This window comes from Panthera pardus, unplaced genomic scaffold, assembly GCF_024362965.1.
Source record: "Panthera pardus isolate Hobbes unplaced genomic scaffold, ASM2436296v1 HiC_scaffold_4, whole genome shotgun sequence".
In the NCBI taxonomy this organism is placed as follows: Eukaryota; Metazoa; Chordata; class Mammalia; order Carnivora; family Felidae; genus Panthera; species Panthera pardus.
In genome coordinates, this window is record NW_026526969.1 from 8,613,237 (window position 1) to 8,634,869 (window position 21,633).

General features: G+C 53.5%; 2 protein-coding genes across 4 annotated transcripts in view; one reads left to right on the top strand and one right to left on the bottom strand.

Moving 5' to 3' along the window:
* Window positions 1–164: 164 nt before the first annotated feature.
* On the bottom strand, window positions 165–9,287 carry SLC12A9 (solute carrier family 12 member 9). 3 transcript variants are annotated; one of them, XM_053894137.1, is made up of 15 exons: window positions 9,151–9,287; window positions 8,508–8,661; window positions 8,146–8,368; window positions 7,784–7,918; window positions 7,203–7,334; window positions 6,494–6,802; window positions 5,776–5,883; window positions 5,532–5,643; window positions 4,807–4,964; window positions 4,613–4,695; window positions 4,319–4,443; window positions 3,994–4,186; window positions 3,648–3,822; window positions 3,285–3,431; window positions 165–1,429 (listed from the first exon to the last, which is right to left on the bottom strand). In XM_053894137.1, exons 3-15 carry the CDS (start codon window positions 8,324–8,326, stop codon window positions 540–542), a joined length of 2,748 nt encoding a protein of 915 aa, XP_053750112.1. In that variant the 5' UTR covers window positions 8,327–8,368; window positions 8,508–8,661; window positions 9,151–9,287; the 3' UTR covers window positions 165–539. The 3 variants fall into 3 exon arrangements, with proteins under 3 accessions (XP_053750112.1, XP_053750111.1, XP_019278349.1); XM_053894136.1 differs by lacking the exon at window positions 8,508–8,661; XM_019422804.2 differs by lacking the exons at window positions 7,203–7,334; window positions 7,784–7,918; window positions 8,508–8,661.
* An 89-nt stretch (window positions 9,288–9,376) lies between these two features.
* The window catches only part of EPHB4 (EPH receptor B4), a 31,484-nt gene continuing 19,227 nt past the window's right edge, over window positions 9,377–21,633 (top strand). The window contains exon 1 of the mRNA XM_019422797.2: window positions 9,377–10,114. Within this exon, the coding sequence (XP_019278342.1) occupies window positions 10,108–10,114 (7 nt within the window). The 5' untranslated portion in view covers window positions 9,377–10,107. The remainder of the gene's footprint in view (window positions 10,115–21,633) is intronic.

A 21,633-nucleotide genomic window follows, 5' to 3' on the forward strand; every position in this document is an offset into this window, starting at 1 on the left:
TCTTGCACGTGGCCACCTCGCTGCTGGGACGCTCCAGCGCTGCTCTTTCCCACACTCCCCCATACAGATCTCTCCCTCTTCCGTCCCACCTACGAACCCCCCCCCCCCGCCCCCTCCCCCACCCCACCCCACCCCACCCCCCGCAGCAGTATTCGGCCAGCCCATAGTGTTTTGGTCTTTTATTCACGTTCAGCGGTTAGAAAAATAAAACAACAAAAACATCACAACCTCAGCGGTCTGTGAATCTGTTGGGCGAGGGGAAACTGAGGTAGCCTAGAGTCCAAGCAGAGACCCAGCCTCCATCAAGGCACCGGTGAAGGAAGGAGGCCAGTGGGGAGGACTGCTGGCTTCCTCCCCCAGCGTGGCGGGGACACTGAAGCCCCTCTCCCAGGGACGGGACGCCCCAAGCCCAGGATCCCCTAATACTTCCCCTGGGAAACTCCCGTATGTGGAGCAGGCCGGAAGGCTGCCCTTCCCCTTCACATCCACTAACCAAGGCGGGTCGCTGGACCTGCACACTCTGCTTCAGGACCCGGGCATCAGAGATCAGTGCAAGTGACCGGGGTGACGCCATGAATGAGCAGTGTGGGGCCCAGGTCACGGGTCAGAATCTCCAGCAGCGCCAGGTAGCAGGTGTAGCGGGCAGGATCAGCTGGCGGCCGAGGCAGGTACAGGAAAGTGAGGGCCGTGGCAGGCCCGCCCTCGCCATCCCCACCCTCAGGCCCACCAGGCCCTTCTCCTCTGCTGCGCCCCTGCTGGGCCCGAACCAGGGCGTTGGCGCTGCCTGCCAGGGCCTCTGCCTCAGCATCTCCCCGCCTGCCATTCACAAAGTCCCCTTCCTCCTCCTCCCCAGGCTCCCCAGACCCAGCCCCCTCGCCCCACACCACCTCCTGTACTTCGGCCCTGATTCTCAGCTGGCTCAGCAGTGCCCGCAGCCGCCCCTCGGCCGCCCCGGGGGCCTCTCGAGGCCCCAGGCACAAGAAGATCCGGAGCCGGGCACTGTGCCAAGCAGGCACCATGCCCAAGATGGTTGCCATCTGCAGTAGGAAAAGGCCGCACACGTCCACATAGCCGGGCCCGCCCCGGGGCCGCAGCAGGTTGAGGGGCCACACATCCACGTGATGCGGCTGGGAGGTGCCCCCAGACCCCCGGCTCAGCCGCTCAGGGGGCAGGGCCCCACAGGCCCGGGCCAGAACCACATTCTTGTTCATCTTGAGGGCGTCTGCCACCGTGGCCACATAGTCCTGGGGACTGAGAGCCCGGGGGCTCCCGGGAGCCCGGGGTGGAGGGAACAGGGTGCTCAGGGCTGGGGACCCGCCCTCCTGGGTGCCATCAGCAGCCTCGGAGAAAGCAGGGTCTGTCAGGAAGTGGTCCTGGGGTGCAGCATCATCGTAGAAACCCAGGACCAACGTGTTGGGCTTCATGCCACCTGGGGGCAGAGAGGAGGAGGTGGGAAGGAACCAACAGGAATCAGACTCACGGGCTGAGTTTACACCACGCTAACGCGCGCCCACTCGTACACGCCGGCAGCACCACACGTCAGCCATCAGGCATGGCATTCGCCTCGTGCTTGGGCTCTCCGGGCAACACTATGCACGTTTGCATAACGACTTTTCCTTTTCCCAGACGCTCTTGCATGCGTTTATTTGTTGCACCTCCGTGACTAATCTCCCCACTTAAGTGGGCAAAGTTCGCCTTAGGATTCTTCTAACTAACGAGCACTTCGGGTACTCGGCAGTAGGAGGCCTCCACCGCAAGCTTCTAGCTAGCAGCACACCTTTTTCGTGATGGGAGATGAGAGTCTGAGTCTACTGGGCAGACCGCACCGCCCTGAGTAGTCAGTAGTCAAGTTCGTGGGCTCCATCCCCAGGGAAACAGCACCTCAGACTCTGCTGGGGGGTGATGAGAACTGGCCCGATCTGTTTCTACTACTACTGCAAAGCCCTAATGGTGGTGAGTCCAAAGCAAGATCCCTGGACAAAAAGCAGCTACCATCTGCGCACTAACGAAGGGCCAGGGCCCGCTGAAAGCACTTTGTGTTTTAACTCGTGAAGCAACACCAGGAGGTAGGGGCCATTTACTCACCCCTCTCACAGGTAAGCAACCTGAGGCACAGAGCGGTGAAGTCACTTGCCCCAAGGCTCACAGCAGGTGGATACCGGGTCCACAGGCGAACACAAGGCACCCAGCAGCAGAGGCCACCCTCTAAGTCTCTGAACCCGTGTGTGAAGTGAATACAGTGCCCCAGGTCCCTGCTGACAGCTCCTGATTTTTCCATTTTTGAACCAATGTGGAACTGGATACTCTCCCCCCATCCCCCCCACCCCCACCCTTCAACAGGGCTGAGTTCACAGAAAACTTCTGAGATCTTGTCTAAGGCTTTTTCTCATGAAACAAATGGGTTGCTCAAAATCCACCAGTAAATCAAGTTCTGCACGTCAGGAGGACTTAACTATTTCGAGGAAATCCTTCCCCTTCATTGCAATCGCTTTCCTCAGGATAAATTTCGTAGAAGTAGTGGTCTCCTGGCACAGGTTCCCCCACAAAATGTGGGGCTGAGGAGAGACCAGACTCTCAGATGCTCCAGGGACTGTCTCATAATGCTTGCCAACAGCCCCCAAACGCTTGAACTTTAGCCAGATCTAAACGGAGAACGGAGCATGTGCCCAGAGAGGGGACTGACACCCCCTAGGATTGAGAAAGAAGGAGGCAGTTCAGCCCAGATTTGGAGGAAGCCGGGGCGTAAGGCTGAAGGCCTTCGCACTAAGGCAGAGTAACAAGGCAGAGACTCTTCCACTGGCTCGGGAAGCTTCAGCCCCACTCACCCTCTGCATCCTCTGTGGTCTCCGGAGGCTATGTCACACCAGCCCTTCCTTCTCCACCCCTTCTAAGGCCCAGCTGAGTATACCATCTTGTCACTAGCCGCATCAGCACACAGCGGTCTTGAAGTGGGATGATTAGAAACCATCTGCCCTAGATTTGATGGAGCAGCCCCCCTGCCTCAAGTAATTCTCCCATTGTCCCCAGGAACACAGCATGCTCTTCAGAGCTTGTACCCCAACTTTTGGGTCAGAAAAAAAGAAATGTCAGTGGCACCCATCGCCAGCCCTTAAGCATCTCCTCCAGGACCTTCTCACACACCATCCGGTATCTTTGAGTTGAGCCCCGCGTCTTATCTGCACTAGACTGTGAGTCTGCAGTCTGTGGTTTACTCTGGGGGATGGTAGCAGAGATTAAAAGGGGCCACAGAGGGGGCCGAGGGGACCCGGGGAGAAGTAGCTCACCAAGGCCGGAGATCCGCAACAGATGCTGAGCTCCCTGGCGCACGGAGGGCGAGAGGGTGAGGTCCACGAAGGCCTTCACTTGGGCTCTGTCCACCAGGCTGAGCCATGCCCCGTACTGGGGCTGCACAGGGTCCGAGGGCAGGCAGTCTGCAGAGAAGGGAGGTAGTAGATGTAGGCCAAACCCCTGTACCTTCTCCTCAAATCCAAATCCCAAATGGGCCAAAGAAAACAGTCCGGGCAGGGCTCGGGCTGGTTGGAAGGGTCGTCAGGGAAGAAGCATGAGGCCTCTGAACCCAAAGAACACGAAGAATGTCTGAAACGTGAGGGAGGAAGAGGCTGGGAAGGGAATAGAGGGCCACTCACCAAGGTCTCCCAGGGTGACATGGCCCAGGACATAGAGGCCCCCCTTCTTGAGCTGGTTGGCCAACCGCAGCAGAGGCAGGGCGCCCCGGGGGTTCCCCACCAGTAGCAGCAGTTGGGGCCGCCAGAACTTCACGTGGTCCTTCCGGACATCCAGCCGGAGCAGGTATTTACGTACCTGGGACCAGGGGTGAGGTGTGGAGAGGAAGGGCTCAAGAGGGCAGCCCCCACTCACCACCTCTCGGACAAGAACCCTGATTCCGGCCACGGCAGAAGGAGGCCTACTTGGAGCGGGATGGGGGATCCCAGACTGCCTCCCCCCTCCCTACCCTCCTCCGAGCCCCCCAACCTGGTGGAAAAGCAAGGCCTGGCTGACGTAGCCCCAGCTACTGGGGCCTCCTCGAGCAGTGAGCAGGGCGGAAAGAAGGCCCATGAGAAGCAGTGAGCCGCCGGCGGCCCCGGGGCTGATGAGGAACATCATGAGCAGACAGGAGGCCACCCCCAGCAAGCAGGTGTGCCAGGAGAACAGGCTGAAGGTGGGGCTGGGGTGGGGGAGAGAAGGAAGGGCACTCAGGGCCTGCCATGGCCTCCATCTCCAACCTCGGTCCCCTGGACCGAGCCCTTCCCACGCCTCCCCCCTGGTCTCTGAGGACACAGGCCACTTCTGCACTCACCGGAAGTTAGGGGCTGAGGCCCACTCCAGGCTCAGACAGGACAGGTCCACCGCAGCATAGGCCACCAAGTAGAAGACGGTGACCACAGCAGCCAGCGTGTTCAGCTTCCCAGCCAAGAGCACCAGCTACACAAGGACCGAGAGGCTGGGCATGCACGCACCCCCCCGACCAAATGCCAATGCATCCTGCCTTTTCGTTCACTCTCCCAGCCCAAGCCCAAGCCCCTCCTGGTCCTGGGAACAGAACCAGAAGGAGCCCAGGGGAAGGGGAAGGACAGCCGGAAAGAAGGCTTACCTGCACTAGGCCCCAAGAATAGAGCACAGCCCCCCAGGGGTTCCCTGTTCGGGACACGACCTTGGCCGGCGCCAAGATCACTCCTGTGCAAACAGAAACACCGTGGCGGACACATCAGCCCAGGGCCAAGCGGAGAGAGAGACAGACACGGGAGGGTGTGCTCAGAGCCGGGCGAGGAGCAGGGGGCGGCGCACCAAAGAGGTCATCTTGAGCCAGAGCGTGGAGGATGCGGGAGGCCCCGATGAGGGAGCTCATGGAGGCCGAGAGCGACGTGGCGTAGATACCAATCAGCACCAGTGGGGGCCACAGGCTGATGGCGCGAAAGAACCCATAGTCCTCCTGCAGCAAGGTCCTGGCGGGGGGGAAAGGAGGATGCAGAGAACACAGGTGCATCTAGGGCCTCCGTGAGCAAAGTGCTCTGACTCTTCGTGAGGTCAAGAACTGGGTATTCCTGGGGATTCTCAACTGACCCAGGCTCAAAGGCCATTGTAATACATCATGTGTGCCCGGAGGGGAAAGACATGGTATTCACTGGTTGATCTTTGGGCTGCTTTGGATTTAATCACATGGTGGACATTCCCAACGTTGTATGCACAAGAAACCAAATATTTATGGAAATACGCATTGAGAAGCAGCTATCCCCCACCCTCTAAAACCAAGTGCTTACAACAGTCCCAGGGACACAGCAAACTCTGGCTACAGGCTGGCTACCACCAATTACCCGGCTGTCCCCATCACCGGCGGCCGCTCCTTCTCTCTCCCAGAGGGAGAAACAGTCTCCGTTTTCCCTGCACCCCAACAATGGGGGTACCTGCTCCCCCTCGGCCTGTGCTTCCCTTGGTGATCCAGGGGTGGCAACCTTGTTCTGCGGCCCCATTCCACCCCCCTCAAGGGCCAGGCCAGCCCCCTCCCCAGGCACCTGTCACAGGTGAAGCTGGAGAGGAAGAAAAGCAGGGTGTAGATGAAGAAGGTGTAGGCGACAGCGACAATGGTGCCCAGGGGAATGGCCCGGCTGGGGTCCTTCAGCTCCCCTGGAGGGAGAGGGGCAGAAGGGGAGACATCAGCCATCTACCATCTCTTACATTCCTGAGCCCTCAGCGCTCCCACCAGGGCACAGGGTGGCAGCCCTACACCCCCAGGGGGCAGCAGGCAGGGGCCCTCACCTGACATGTTGGCCCCCGCCATGATGCCCGTGCAGCCATTAAAAAGGACAGCAAAGACACTGGCGAAGTTCATCATGGCCCCCGTGGTATAGTCCTTGGAGTAGCCAGCTGAGAGATGGTTCCCAGGGAGAAGAAGGCGTCAGTACCCCTCATAGGGACCCAGGCATGTTGGCCCCACCACCTTCTCCTCACATGTCACAAACAGCCCACCCCAAGACCCCAGCCCTGACCCATCACAGCCCCTGGCTCAGCTGGCCTCATCACTCCCCCCACTCTCCTCACTCCTCCCTCTACGCCTTTGCGTTGCCCCTTCCTAAGACACCGTCCCTCTCGCTCCTACCTGAATTCCCCAATATACCTCGGGCCACCTCCCAGCTCTCCCTGCTCGCCCCCAGCCCTCCTCCCAACTCCTCTCCTGATTCCTATCTATGTGAACCACTTTGGTCTTATTGTGCTGTTTAATTGTTTCCTGAATGCACATTTTATCTTTCCAACTAAAAAAAGTTCCTCTAAGGCAGGAACTGTCTCGTGGTCGCTCTCACGCCCCACTGGGCCAAGCATACTAGACAGATCCTGAATAATCTGAGCTGTTCTGAGATCTGCCCTCCTGCCCCTGATTCTCTCTGGCATCTGTTCTCATCCAGGGCTTCCAAGGGCCTGCCTCCTCCCACATGCTTGCTCCTTGTCCTGAGAACCGTCACCCCTGTACCCAGCTCACCACCCAAGTTGGCCTTCAGGGTGCTGCTGTTGAAGCCAGTGAAGTGGCCAACCTGGGGCGGCAGGGAGGAGCCATTGGGGCCAGGCCGAGGGGTCAAGGGGATGCTCCTGGGTCCCACAGCCACAAAGCTGACCAGCACAGAGGCCAGGGATCCAGAGACCAGCAGGAATGTGAGGAAGGAGGCTCGGGCATAGAGGCCAGCCCCCAGTGTGCAGACCCCACCCACAAGGCCCAGCAGCAGGGAGCCATAGAGCAGGTTCCAGCCGTAGCCCTGGGGCAGGACCTGAAGCCCACTGGACCTTGCGGAGTCTACAAAGAGGAAGGAACAGGGTTAGAAGACAAGACTCCCCAGGAGAGATCCCACCCATGAATCAAAGCAGGAACAGACCCCCTCTTTGGCCCACCTGTCCTCAGACACTATCTTTCCCACCTCCCTACTCAACTGTACCCCAGCATCTTACCCCTCCCTAGTAGATACCACCAATCTTGCTCTGTTGAATTTAGGGGTATTAGCCTGGCCTCTCCAACTAGACGGTAAGCTGCCTGTGGGCCAGGACAATCTCTCAGATGTCTAAGGCTGGGAACATAGTAGGAGCTCAAGAAAGCCAAACTAATAGACCACTTTGCCCCTCTTCTAGAGAGGCCTCTCACCCTCGTGATCCCCGAATCCCAGACCCCGCAAACCCACAGAGCTCCCTGGCACACAGACCAGCCCCGAAGACATCCAGCACGGCCTCCACCAGCCCCAGCAGGGAGACAGCACAGCCACAGACGTTAGCCAGGTAGAACATGAGGCCGATGCTGCCCCCAACCTCAGGCCCCAGGGTCCGGCTGATCATGACTAAAAGTGGAAGCAGGGGGTGAGTGTTAAGGGAAAAGAAAGTCAAATGGAGCAGGAGGAAGGTTCCAGGCACAAAGCACACTGCAGCCCTGTCTCCCGGCACACACTGGGATTGTCCCTAGTGTTAATCTGTCCAGAGCGGTCACACCCAAGCCACGTGGCTTTGCAGTGCGCCACTAATACTCTTGAACTCCGGTTTCCTCATCTGGAAAATGAACTATCTAATTGACAAGACTGTTGGGGGAACCAAAAGGACGGCTGGGAAGACACCTGATAGACTGGAGAGTAGCAGTAAGATACGCGGAAAGGCCATGTTGGTCACCTTCCCCATATCAGCCCACCTGCTGAACATTGATTAGAACCTGCCTCCCTCTTGCCCTGCCCTTGCCCCTCCTCCTCCCTACAAGACAGAAGAGCCCAGACCCCAGTCCATCAACATTGGAGGATACAGTAGGCTCCACCCCCCCGCACAGCTCCGTTGGTGGCGATGGCACAGACAGAGAGGACGGTGAGCGCCAGGATGAAGTAGGCAACCAGGAGCATGGCCAAAGCCTGCAGCAGCCCAGCATGGCCCACCACGAACCCTGGGACAGGAGTGGCAAAGCAGGTCAGAAGGTGGCTCATGCGTCCCCACACCACACTGGTCATCAGTTACCTCCAGGGCAGAGCTCAACACAGGGCCATGGGGAGCCCTCTCCCCAAGCCTCCCATCCATCTACTTCTCCCGGGACCCTTCCCCAAACTCTTCCCAGTCCCACCCCTCCTCCACCCCCCCCCTGCACCCCAGAGCAAACCCCACCACCCCACTTACCAATTCTCAAAAAGACAACTATACTGAACATGGACAGGACCGTGGGCACCACCACACCCAGGAAGGTGGAGAGCTTCCGGGCAGATGCCCCTCCAGGACCCCCGGCCCCATTGGCAGAGAAGGCAACCCCCTCCTCTCCCAGGAGCCGGTAGGCCAGCAGAGGAGAATTCTCGCTGGCCATGGTGGAGAGCAGGCAGAAGATGCCACCAATGGGTTATGAGGCCTGCAAAAGACAGTGTTACTTAATGGAAAGCAGCTTCACGGAGCCCCTCAAAAACACCTCTAACCGAACACCTGGAAACCTCCCCAAAAGGAAGAGCTTCAAGAAACACACACACACACTCACTCACTCACTCACTCACCAGCAACCCAGAGTTCCTGGGGAGCAGACTGGTCCTTGCCACTTCCCTGGGCAATGGCAGACTCCACACCCTCAGCATTTGGGTACCAAGTCCCCTCCCAGCTCCTGGGGGCCACCCTTCCCCCAAATCCGGGAGACTAGGGATGGCAATGGTTCTGGGAAGAGGCAAAGATACTCTCCCTTTTCAACTAACTAGCAGTATAAGAGGAAACAAATCCCCCAAAAGGGAAGTGAGTTACCGGCAGGAAGCCCTCCTCACCCCCTCCTCCGAAGTCCTGAACTGTCCCCATCCTAACTCCCCCAAGCAATCACCTCACCCAAGGCAAAGAGAAATCTCCAAATCTCCCATTGCCCCGCCCTCCATCAATCCTCTCCTTCAACCCATTTCAAACGAGCTCCTCTCCCCCCAGCCTCACCAGATTCCTCCCACCCACACAAGGCACCCTCCAAACTCGACCAACCCAAACACACCCCTCGACTACCAAAACAAAGACACAGGCCAGCAACACAAGGTGGGTCTTCCTCCCGGCCCTGACACCGGTTCCTGCCCACTTTCTCCCGGGGCCGGTTCGAGGGGGCCGAGATCCGCGGCTCCCGGGCCAGGCGCATCCCCACAGCCCGAGTGTGGCGGGGCGCTCACTCACCCGCCCGGAGGACGCAGCCGCCCGGGGGAGGGGGGATCCCCGAGAGCCGGAGGGGTCGGCTACGGGCCGAGGGGGCGCGGGTGCCGGAAAAGCCAGCTGCAGCTACCGGGATGCCAGGCCCGGAGCCCGCCCCCCCCCCAGCCCGCGCGCCCCATTGGTCCCGGCGCCCAGCCCCGCCCCGTGGGCGCGCCCCCGGGGAAGCCCCTCCCCCCTCGGGCTCCGGGGGCCGGCGCGGCTCCCGCTCCACACGCGCCTGGGATACTGCCCTGGGTCGTCCCTCAGGGATGCGTCTCCGGCAAGGTGGAGGCCACGGCCCCTAAAGCGGCCCATCACCCCCGTGCAAACAGGCACCCTTTATGCGGGCGGGAGCCCACTCCGAGCTCGCGGAGACGCCCGGAGGCGCCACCACGGAAAGGGGCGTGCGGCGACGGCGGAAGACAGCTGCAGGTGGGCGGGGATGTGACACCTGGCCCAGGTGCGTCGCCGGGAATGCGGGGCCGCGTCGCTCGGCGCCTTCCGGAGTCCTATTCCTCCGGCCTCTCGAATCCCTGGAATGTCTCTGGATACGGGCCTCAGCCCTCACCCCCGCGGAGACCCGCCCCTCACGCCTGGTCCATCCCAACCGGCTGCGTTCTCCGCGTCCGCCATCGGAGGGAGCCATCGGCCGCTGGTCCGGAAGAGCCCTGGCTGCGCCGGCCACCGTCGGTCCGCAAGGTCCTCCTGCCGCCTTCCAGCCTCCCTGCAAGGTGTCGTCCCCTCTAACAGACATGACAGGACTTGTGAACCTCCGGGAGATGGGACCTCCTCCCCTCCTCACTCTTTACAGTTACCATCAACAGTAGCACCACCTGGTAACGTTTCCTCATCTATAAAACGGGGACTAAATAGAGCCCTGCCTGCATGAGGTTGCTGCGAGAGGGTTGGATGAACTGACCGACACTCGAAAACAATGCCGAAATGTTCAGTAAGTTATTTGCACGTCGTGCTACCTTATATATGCATAAGCACTCTGTGAGGTAAGTACTTCTTAGGGAAGCTGAAGCTGGGAGAGCTTTCGTAATCACTTGCTTAACTTTGACATAGTCCTTTGTGGCTACACCGTCATTTGAGCCTCAGAAAATGAACAGTGCTTTTAGGGTCACTGGCCTTTGGCTATAGATTCTCTGCAACATGTCCCTAGGAGAGGAACCGGCTTAAAGCAGCCCAAAGGTTGGCTTTGCCAGGGAGAGGTCTCATGAGCAACTGAACTGTGGCATCTTCAGTGGTCATCGCTGCTAACCATAACAGAGTTTGGCTCGTGGGTCTCTCCAGCACCATCCTGTCGCAGTTTTTGATGATTTCAATATCCGTACTGATGAGACTTCCAATATCCGGGCGTGGCAGTTGCTTGAACACAGATCTGCATAGATCTCACGCTCCACGATACCCAGTGGCTGTGCCCAGATGTTGTCCTTGCCGGTAAATAACTGCAGGCCCTCCTTTCCATTCACCTTTTCTGGTATGCCTCCTAAGGGGGAAAAAAATTAATCTGACACTTGTTAAAATGGTAAAGAAGACTTTATTCAGGACCATTCCAATAGGTGTCAGAACGGTCACAATAGGGGAAAGAGTTGGGGCTCTACAGCAAAGGCAGCTGGGCATTTCTAGCCAACAAGCAGAACGAGGGAGTCAGTGATGGGAAATTACAAAGAGCATGGGGGGGTTCTAGCTAAACAGACTTAGGATTCTTGCTGAAGGCAGGCCAGGGTGATCAGATATCAAGTATCAAGGGTGGGAAGATTCTCCCTAAACTAGGCCAGGCGAGGCAGGCCCAGCAAGGATGGGGGCCAAGTCTAAAGAGGGCTCAGAGAAGCCTGACTGAAGTTTGGTCAAGCAAAGGGTCTTTGTCATGCCTTGACCCCAACAATCCTCCACCTCACTGCACCCCAATCCACTGATCCTGCCCTCTTCCCAGTCCCCGACTCACTTCCCTTCTTATCCAGCTTAAAGTTCATGGTCAGTGAAAAGCTCTCCCTTGTCCCTCTCTCACTTTATTAACCTCCTGGCAAAACCACAGCCCAGGTAAATGCAACTCCCCGCCCAGCTTGAACCTGCCCAAGCAGCTAAATGTGGCTGAAGAAAACATCCAACTATGGGAGCTCATCTCAAATTCATGACCATGAACCTGAAGTGTGCCCTCATGCTGCCCAGCATTCAGACGAGATTTCTCTAGTCCAGTCACTCTCCTGCACTCCTAGATGACTTACATCCTCACCCCTCTCTGTTCAACCCTCTGTGCTTCCTGTACAGCTCCTCAGCACCATCTCACTTCCCAATTCGGCGAGAAAACAGAAGCCACCAAGAGACTAAAAGCTCCTAATTCACCACCACGCTCCGCTGTGCCCTCCTCCTGTCACTAGTGATGAACTGATGATCATGCTCCCAGCTAAGGTCAACCCGCCACTACATCCCATTTAATCGTCTTGTTTTCTCTTTTCATTGGCTCATTCCCACAGATATACAAATATGCTTTTTTTTCCCCGTCTTGTCTTAAAAAGGAAAAAAAAAATCTTTTTTGAATACACTGTACTCCCCCATTATCGCTCCATTTCTTTGTTGTTCTATATAGCAAAACTCCTTAAACAAGTTGTCTATACTGTTTCCAATCCCTCCTCACATTTATTTTTTTTTTATTTTTTTTTTATTTTTGAGAGAGAGAGAGCAGGGGAGGGGCAGAGAGAGGGGGGCAGAAGATCCAAAGTGAGCTCTGCACTGACAGCAGAGCCTGATGTGGGGCTTGAACTCACGAGCCGAGCCATGAGATCATGACCTGAGCCAAAGTCGGACACTTAGCCCTAAGCCACCCAGGCTCCCTCCTCACATTTTTTTTCTTTTAATGTTTTTTAATATTTATTTATTTTTGAGAGAGAGAGAGAGAGCAGGGGAGGGGCAGAGAGAGAGGGAGACACAGAATTCGAAGCAGCTCCAGGCTCTGAGCTGTCAGCACAGAGTTTGACGTGGACTCCAACCCACAAACTGAGAGATCCTGACCTCAGCCAAAGTGAGAAGCCCAACCTACCCAGCCACCCAGGCGCCCCCAGTGGATTTAAAAAGAAATGTGAAGATGGGATGCCTGGGTGGCTGGGTAGGTTGGACATGTGACTTTGGCTCAGGTCAGGATCTCTCAGTTTGTGGGGTTGAGCCCCAGGTCCGGCTCTGTGCTGACACTCAGAGCCCGGAGCCTGCTTCAGATTCTGTGTTTCCCTCTCTCTCTGCCCCTCCCCTGCTTGTGCTCTCTCTCTCTCTCTCTCAAAAATAAACATTAAATATAAATAGATAATAAAAGTAATAAAATAATAACAATAAACCCACTAAATTTAGGCTTTTGCCCCTCAGCAGCAAAAACAAAACTGCCCATCAAGTCACCTGTGACTTCCACTCTGTCAATCCAAGGGTTGCTGCTCAGTCCTCATTTTACTAAGCCATCACCAGTTGACATGCAGGCATACCTCGTTTTATTGCCCCTCGCTTTATTGCACCTCACAGATACTGCATTTTTTTTATACATTGAAGGTTTGTGGCAGCCCTACATGGAGCCAGTCTTTTGGCACCATTTTTCCAATAGTGTTTGCTCACTCCATGCCTGTCACGTTTTGGTAATTCTCGCAGTATTCCAAACTTCTTCATTATTTTTATATTTGCTAGGGTGATCTGTGGTCAGTGTTGCAACTCACTGAAAGCTCAGATGGTCAGCAGTTTTAAACAATGAAGTCTTTTTTAATTAGGGTGTGTACATGGATTTTAGACATAATGCTGTTTCACACTTAATAGATTACAGTGCAGTGTACCCATGACTGTGATGAGCACGGGGGACCAAACAATTCATTTGACAGGCCTTCTTGTGATATTCACTTTAATTGCAGTGGTCCAGAACCAAACCTGTACTATCTCTGAGGTATGTCTGCATTTGATTACCATCTTCTCCACCACTTTCCTCTTCTTCTAGGAAACCACACTCACGCATTTCCTCCTGCTCGGTCTCTTTGGCTTCCTCCTCTCTTATCTTAACTCTGGAGCATTCCTAGATGTTGGAGGCACAGCCACAAGGCACTGCGGACTGGAGGCTCCACCAAAGACCAGAAGCTCGGTCCTCAGACTTCTTTTCACCATTTACACTCCCTCCCTCAGTGACCACTTCCAGTCTCAATGTCTTAAATACCATCTCTATGATGGTGTAGCAAGGGTGTATCTCCAGCCCAGATCTGAGCTCCACACTGTATGTCCAACAACACACTGACATCTCCACTTGGACTTCAAACAGGCAGCTCAAACTCTGTATATTCCAAAATCAAACGCCTAAACTTCCTCCCACAACCTACTCCTGTTATGGTCTTCCCACCTTTCCATTTGCTTAGGTAAAAAACCTTGGGGTTATGCCTTCTCTCACATCCCACATCCAACCCATCAGCAATTCCTTTTGCCCCTACTTTTAAAATATTACCAGTGTCATGGGGCGCCTGGGTGGCTCAGTCGGTTAAGCGTCCGACTTCGGCTCAGGTCATGATCTCGCGGTCCGTGAGTTCGAGCCCCGCGTCGGGCTCTGTGCTGACCGCTCAGAGCCTGGAGCCTGTTTCCGATTCTGTGTCTCCCTCTTTCTCTGACCCTCCCCTGTTCATGCTCTCTCTCTCTCTGTGTGTCTCAAAAATAAATAAACGTTAAAAAAAATTTAAAAAAAATAAAATAAAATAAAATAAAATAAAATAAAATAAAATAAAATATTACCAGTGTCCAACCACATGTTATCACCCTACTCCAAGCCACCATCATCTCTTAACCTGCATTATGGCAACACCCCCCTAACTGGTTTCCTGTTTCTGCCCTTGTTCCTGCAGTCTGTTCTCAAAAGAGCAGTTAGAAGGATGCTGTTAAGGGGGCACCTGGGAAGCTCAGTCAGTAGAATGCACGACTCAATCTCCGGGTTGTAAGTTTGAGTCCCACGTTGGGTGTAGAAATTACTTAAAAATAAAATCTTTTTTTTTTTTTTTTTTTTTTTTTTTAAGGATGCTATTAAAGCAAGAATCAGTTCGTGATGCTTCTCTTTTCAAAACTCTCCAATAGTGACACCTGGGTGGCTCAGTCGGTTAAGGCTTCCACTCCTAGTTTGGGCTCAGGTCCTGATCTTAAGATTTGTGAGTTCAAGCCCTGCATGGGGCTCTGCTCTGATGGCTCAAAGCCTGCCTGAGATTCTCTCTCTCAACATAAACTAAAAAAATAATAATAATAATAAAAATAAAAAATAATTCTCCAATAGTTTCCTATTTTTGCCATTGTAAAAGACAAAAGCTTTAATAATTAGGATAACATACTTACCTCATGATTCATCATCTATAGTCCCACTACAAAGTTTATGCCCATTGCCTTAGTGTAAATGTTAATAGTGTTCCTTTGGCTCAGAATTGAGCCGGAGTGGTCTATGTATTTCATGGCCACTCTACCCCTGTAGCCCTATCCAATCTGCATCCCCCCCCCCCCCCACTCTCCTCATCTCCTTGCGCCAGCCTCCAAGAACGCACTGTGGCCCACAGGGCATGAGCTTCCTTGGTGTTCTGGACGCAAATTTTGACGTCTTCTTGAAATCTCCTCCACCAATCTCATTTAAATTGAACCACACCCTTCATCCCATCCCCGTTTTTTTTCTCCATTGCACTAACACCATCTAATATACGTCATATATTTATCTTGTTCACTGCCTGCCTAGTCCCCAAAAAAAGTCAAGCTCCGCGAAACAGGAACTTTTGTTTTCTTCGCTACTGTAGCTCTGCCGCTTTAGAAGACTGCTAGACAGTCGCCTGCACGGGTTGGGAAACTTGCTCCTCACGTGACTGCACCGGGCGCCACCCGCCTGCTGGGAAGGGAAGATGGCTGCGCCCAGGGTGGCCTCAGAGAGAGGGCAACCAACGAGAGGGCGTCGGCTCGCTAGAGCGTCCACGCCTCGCCTAAGTCTGCGGTTGCGTCCTGGGAAGGCGCGAATTCGGGGGCTACGTGCTGGTCCTCCTCCCCACCTTTTTTTTTTTTTTGAGGAGAAAGGCATTAGCTCATTCTCGGAGATGCTTGGTGTGACTTGACTGCTGCTTCCCCACTGCTTGGGATCGCTGTCATCCGAGGCGTGTAGGACGAGGTTCTGGGATTCAATATCTGGGTTTTTCGCCCCTGGTGCAAGCTCCTCGGTCAACCTATTAAGTGACCTCACAGTGTCAGTCCAGCCTCCAGTTCTGGGCACCCCCGAACACCCCCGAACTGCCTCTCGGGGCCAAGGACGTCTAATCCACTCCGCAGGTGCCCCACTCAGAGTTCAGGCCCTAAATGTGAATTCCCTGGCGATCCACAATTCCGCCCCCCCCCCCCCCCCCCGCCGACCCCGCAGCGCGGGGTGAGCTCCCCAGGATTAAGTCTCGTGAATCCGGACCCCCTCCCCCAGGCCCCAGGGGCAGATGAGCCCTTGGCCACCGCCCCTGCAATTTCCTGCAGACCCAGCAAACAAAAGGCTCGGGAAGAGAGGCGAGGCTGAGCGGGCGCCCTTCCTGCAGGAACAGCTGATGGAGCAAAATGGTCCAGGAGGGAGCGGAGGGGAGGGATGAAATTCCAGGATTCCTGGAGGACCAGAGTGGGAGGCCAGACCCCTGGATCCCGAGGAGGGAGGGAATCCAGCGAAGTGGACGTGGAGGGCCCCGGGCAGGACACCTGAGTTTCCTGGGCTCTGCCAGATCCCAACTGCCCTAGCAGGGTTGATGTCAACTTTTGGGAATGGAGGGGGTGGGGGGGACAGTGCAGTTCAGGTGAGCTCTCAGGCCCACAGGCTGGAATGGGGGGGGGGGGGGCGCTGGGAAAGGCCTGAAGCCCTGCGTCATCTCCTCTGGGGCCCAACCTACCTCCCCCTGGCCCGACCTGCTACCCTCTGTGCTGGCCCCACCCAGGCCTGGCTTCCTGCTTCTCCCCAGGCACAAAGCTTTTTCTGCTAAACTTCATGAACCAGCACCCCCACCCCTCGCCCCCGGGGTCTTCTTGTCCCTTCTGGACCCTAGTAGCCTAGCCCCGCAGCCACTTATATTCCCTCCTAGAGCCAATGCCCCTGCCCCCCATTCCTGTCAAGGACACAATGGTAAGGGAAGGGCCACGTTCAGTGGGTGGGGGGATGCTGGCATGGAGAGGGGGCTTGGCCTCATATCCTGTCAGGCTGCCAAGGGAAGAGAGGAAACAAAAGACTTCCCAGCTGGGACAATGAGCCTCCCGATACCTCTCCTCCCCTGCTACCACTCCTCCTCCACCTCTCCCTTCTAGCTCTAGTCTTCAGCTCCTTCCCCTCCCTTCTCACCAATTTCTTACCCTCTGGTAGCCTTGGCTTCTGGTGTGAGCTCTGCCAGTCCTTCCTAGAAGATAAGGGCAAGGCAAAGGGGGGAGATGCCCTCTGGCTGGCCTGGCTGAGAGAAGGAGGAGGAAAAGGACATCGGTGTCCTTCAGGTCCTTGGGGGTGGGGCTGGAAGGCCAGCCTGTATGCTGAGTGCCACAGTGGAGTCAGCCAACCTGCTGACTACTGGCCAAGTACATTGGACGGCTCACTTAACCTGAGCCCGTCTCATCTTTAAAGTGGATGTCAGAAGGGCACCCTGGGTGGCTCAGTCGGTTAAGCGTCTGATTTTTGGTTTCGGCTCAGGTCATGATCTCATTCGTGAATTTGAGCCCCACGTATGGCTCTGCGCTGACAGTGCGGAACATGCTTGGGATTCTCTCTCCTTTCTCTCTCTCTCTTTGTCCCTCTCCTGCTTGCGCTCTCCCTTTCTCAAAATAAATAACCATTAAAAAATAAATAAAGGAGGGGCGCCTGGGTGGCTCAGTTGGTTGAGCATCCTGCTTCGGCTCAGGTCATGATCTCATAGCTCGTGGGTTCGAGCCCTGCGTAGGGCTCTGTGCTCTCAGCTCAGAGCCTGGAGCCTGCTTCAGATTCTGTGTCTCCCTCTCTCTCTGCCCCATCTCCACTCGTGCTCTGTCTCTCTCTGTCTTAAAAATAAATAAAACATTTAAATAAATAAAGGAAAAAATAAAGTGGGTGTCAGAATAACGCCCATCCTGCCTAAGAGTTCTTATGATGAATTAAATATGATAATGTTTGCTTTTATAAATAAATAAATAAATAAATAAATAGTGAAGTGTAAGGCTTTCCTCCACCTTTCCAATCTATAGTCTCCTCCAACCCCCCTCCCACTGGGCACAGGCTCCAATCACCATCATATGCCAGTAACCCCTGAACCTGTATCTCCTGCCAAAAAGCTGCCCCTGAATGCCTGTATGGTTGACTGCTGGACCTGCGTTCTGGATGATACACAGGGATCTCAAATTCAACCTGCCCACACCTTCCTCCCTGGTGGCTCCAGTCCCCTGGCTCCTACCTAGCTGCCAGAGTCTGAAACTTGAACCATACTTGATTCCAGTCTCCCCCACTCCCATGGCCAGGCTCCAAGACCTACCTGCTCTCGCATGTGAGCGCATACTTCTGTCCTTTCAAGCCCTTACTGTCATTTGGAGACCTACATGTGGTTTTTCTGCCTTCAGTCTTGATCCCTTTCATATATATATTTTTTAACATTTATTTATTTTTTGAGACAGGGAGAGACAGCATGAACGGGGGAGGGTCAGAGAGAGAGGGAGACACAGAATCGGAAACAGGCTCCAGGCTCTGAGCTGTCAGCACAGAGCCTGACACGGGGCTCAAACTCATGGACCTCAAGATCATGACCTGAGCCGAAGTCGGATGCCCAACCGACTGAGCCACCCAGGCGCCCCAGTCTTGATCCCTTTCAATCTACTCTCCAAAGTTGGACACATGGGGTCTTTCTACACAAATCCGATAGGGTTGCCTCTTTGTCTCAAACCCTTCAGTGGTTCCCCAGGTATTCAGGACAAGCCTGCACTCCAGGATTGTCCTGTGATGTCAGGCTGGCCCTTGCTCATGTCACCAGCTCATCCACTGTCACTGTCCTGGCAATTTACACCCTGGCGTCCTGAACTCTGGCAGCACAGGGACAATCTCACTACGTCCACACTCTTGTTTTTGCTCTTCTTCTGCCTTTTTTTTTTTTTTTTTAATGTTTATTTATTTTTGAGGGGGGGAGGACAGAGAGAGAGGGAGACAGAGGATCCAAAGTAGGCTCCACGTGTCAGCACAGAGCCCGATGCAGGACCTGAACCCACAGTGAGATCACAATCAGAGCTGAAGTAAGACACTCAACAAATGACCCACCCAGGCGCCGCCCCCTTCTGCCTTTAAAGCAACCTTTCCCCCAATCTCCTCTAGGACTCCAGTCAGACAGCATCATCTTCTCCAGAAAGTTCACCTTGAACCCGCAGGTTGGATTACGTGTGTTCCCCCTGGGATCCCATAGGACCCTCTGTATGCCACTACTTATGCTCCACACATAGCTTCCTTTGTTCTGTTGAAGTTTCGTGGTTGTTTCTTCCCCTGGGCTGTCAAGGATGACTTTGTGTCTCCAGTCCTGGTCCATAGCAAAAGTACAATAAATAATCGTTGAGGGGTGCCTGAGTGGTTCAGTCGGTTAAATGACGACTCGTGGTTTCTGCTCAGGTCATGATCTCGTGGATCATGGGTTCGAGCCCCAAGTGGGGCTCCACACTGACAGTGCAGAGCCTGCTTGGGATTCTCTCCCTCTCTCTCTGCCCCTCCCCTGTGCACATACTTGCTATCTCATAATAAATAAATAAACTTAGAATAATAATAATTGCTGAGTTGGGGTGCCTGGGTGGCTCAGTTGGTTAAGTGTCCGACTTTGGCTCAGGTCATGATCTCGCGGTTCATGGGTTCAAGTCCTGTGTCGGGCTCTGTGCTGACAGTTCGAAGCCTGGAGCCTGCTTCAGATTCTGTGTCTCCTTCTCCCTCTGCCCCTCCCCTGCTCATGCTCTGTCTCATTCTGTCTCTCAAAAATTAATTAATTAATTAATTAATGCTGAGTGAATTCAAGAATGACTAGTTAATAAAGGAATAAGTATGCACATTTACTGAGTATGTACATAGGCCAGACTTGCATTGGACTTACCGTTGAGCACAACACACATTGTACCTGCTTTTAGGAAACCTGGGACCACAAACAATGAAAATACAATCACTAATAAATTTATAAAATCTTTTACACTTGTGTCTATTACAATTTCACATATGGTGAGTTTGGGAAGATGCCTGGTGGTCAGACAAGGAGTGGATTCAGGTTTTGTGAGTCCTGAAGTTTGTATAACATGGGGAACCCACCTTAAGAAAATAAAATTGTGAAGCTGAAATTAGGTATGAAAGCTAATGTTTGCTTAAATGCAGAAATCACGGGGGTGCCTGGGCGGCTCAGTTGGTTAAGCTTCTGACTTCGGCTCAGGTCATGATCTCGTGGTTCGTGGGTTCCAGCCCCACATCGGGCTCTGTGCTGACAGCTCAGAGCCTAGAGCGTGCTTCAGATTCTGTGTCTCCCCCTCTCTCTAACCCTCTCCCGCTCCCCCGCACGCACACACACACTCTCTATCTCAAATATAAATGTTTAAAAAAATAAATGTAGAAATCACAGCAAAAGTTAAGATGACAATTACCATAAATACTACCAAATCGAGAAAAACAGGCTAAGTGTAGTAAATAATTGCCCAACACATCTGTATAATACCTTCATGTCCTACCTTTTTCTTACCTGTGTACTGGGGCTACCTCTTCATATGATAATGACTCTGTAATACTACTTTCTATTTCTCCTTGTCTCCATCTTCCCTCTGTTATGGCCAGTTGACTTTTTTTCCCTTTCATTATTGAAATTTTATAAAGATCTCACTGAGGTTTACAACTCATTATTGGCAATGTTGAAACCTCTACCAAATTCCCTTTGTGTAAGGGCCGTAAGATTTCAGGCTATTTCAAACATTCTTGTGCTGGAATTCACCTTAAAAACTGTTTAAATTGATGGCACTCATTAACCAGGACAGTGGGAGGGGCAGTCAGGTGAGGGGTGCGGAAGCTTAAACGTCATGGGCTTCCACTAAACTTAACTCTAGACTTGACAGGGTGAGGTGCACGCTGTGAAGGGCACTGGGATATGGGGGGAGGAATGACAATTTCTAGAATTTTCAGTGAAAGGGATGATTTGTTGTTTATTACATATAGGGAAAGTCCTAACTCCAACACTGCGCCAAATAACTGTCATGATGTGGGTAGCAAAAAGGAAACCTGGGGCACCCGTCTGGCTCGGTTGGTAGAACACGTGACTTTTGATTTTTAAGTTGTAAGTTCAAGCCCCACTTTGGGTATAGAGATATATACTTAAAAATAAAAAATTTAGGGGCACCTGGGTGGCTCAGTTGGTTAAACGTCTGACTTAGGCTCAGGTCATGATCTCGCGGTCCGTGAGTTCGAGCCCCACGTCAGGCTCCGTGCTGACAGCTCAGAGCCTGGAGCCTGTTTCAGATTCTGTGTCTCCCTCTCTCTCTGACCCTCCCCCGTTCATTCTCTGTCTCTCTCTGTCTCAAATATAAATAAACGTTTAAACATACATACATAAATAAATAAATAAATAAATAAATAAATAAATAAATAAATACAAAATTTAAAAGCCCGACCAGCTGTTGGGGTGGGGATGCTCTACACAGGTACTGGCATGGTGATGATCATAGGCAAGGAACAGGGGGTGACAGCCTAATTTTGGGGTGAGAGGTCAGTGAAGCACTCTAATAATGAAGGAAGGAGCACCCGAGATTTGCTCAGGTCTGTTCCACAAGCATCCATCCAGGTAGTGATTTGGCTGCTCACTTACGTAATGTAATACAGTAGATACTGAATTAGCTTTGCTAGGAAGTAGTCCTGGGTGGATGGAGGGTGGAGGAAATGACTTCACACTCACAGGATAGACACTCCTGAGCATTGGAGTGAAAAGCTCAGATATCATCTCCAAGGAAAGGGGAAATAATGGGATTCCTGCCCCATTAGAAGATCTTTGAGGCCAGGAGCCTTGCTTTACAAATCTGCAAACTAGCACAGTGATCGCTTGGCACATAGCAGATCCTTAATAACAGCTTTATTTTATTGATTCCTTTATTTATTTTTTGTTTTTTTTATGTTTATGTAATTTATTTGAATAATCTCTACACCCAATGTGGGGCTTGAACTCATGACCCCGAGGTCAACAATTGCAGGTTCTTCTGACTGAGCCAGCAAGGTGCCCCATTATTCATTCTTTTACTGGTATACATTAGATATTGGGAACTGGCTTACATGATGGGAGGGGTGGGGACTGAGGACCCTATGATAAGGGATCAACTGGGTATTTTCTTTTTCTCTAATATTTATTTATACTTGAGACATAAAGACAGAATGTGAACAGGGGAGGGGAAGACAGAGAGGGAGACAGAATCCAAAGCAGGCTCCAGGCTCTGAGCTGTCAGCGCAGAGCCCGATTTGGGGCTTGAACT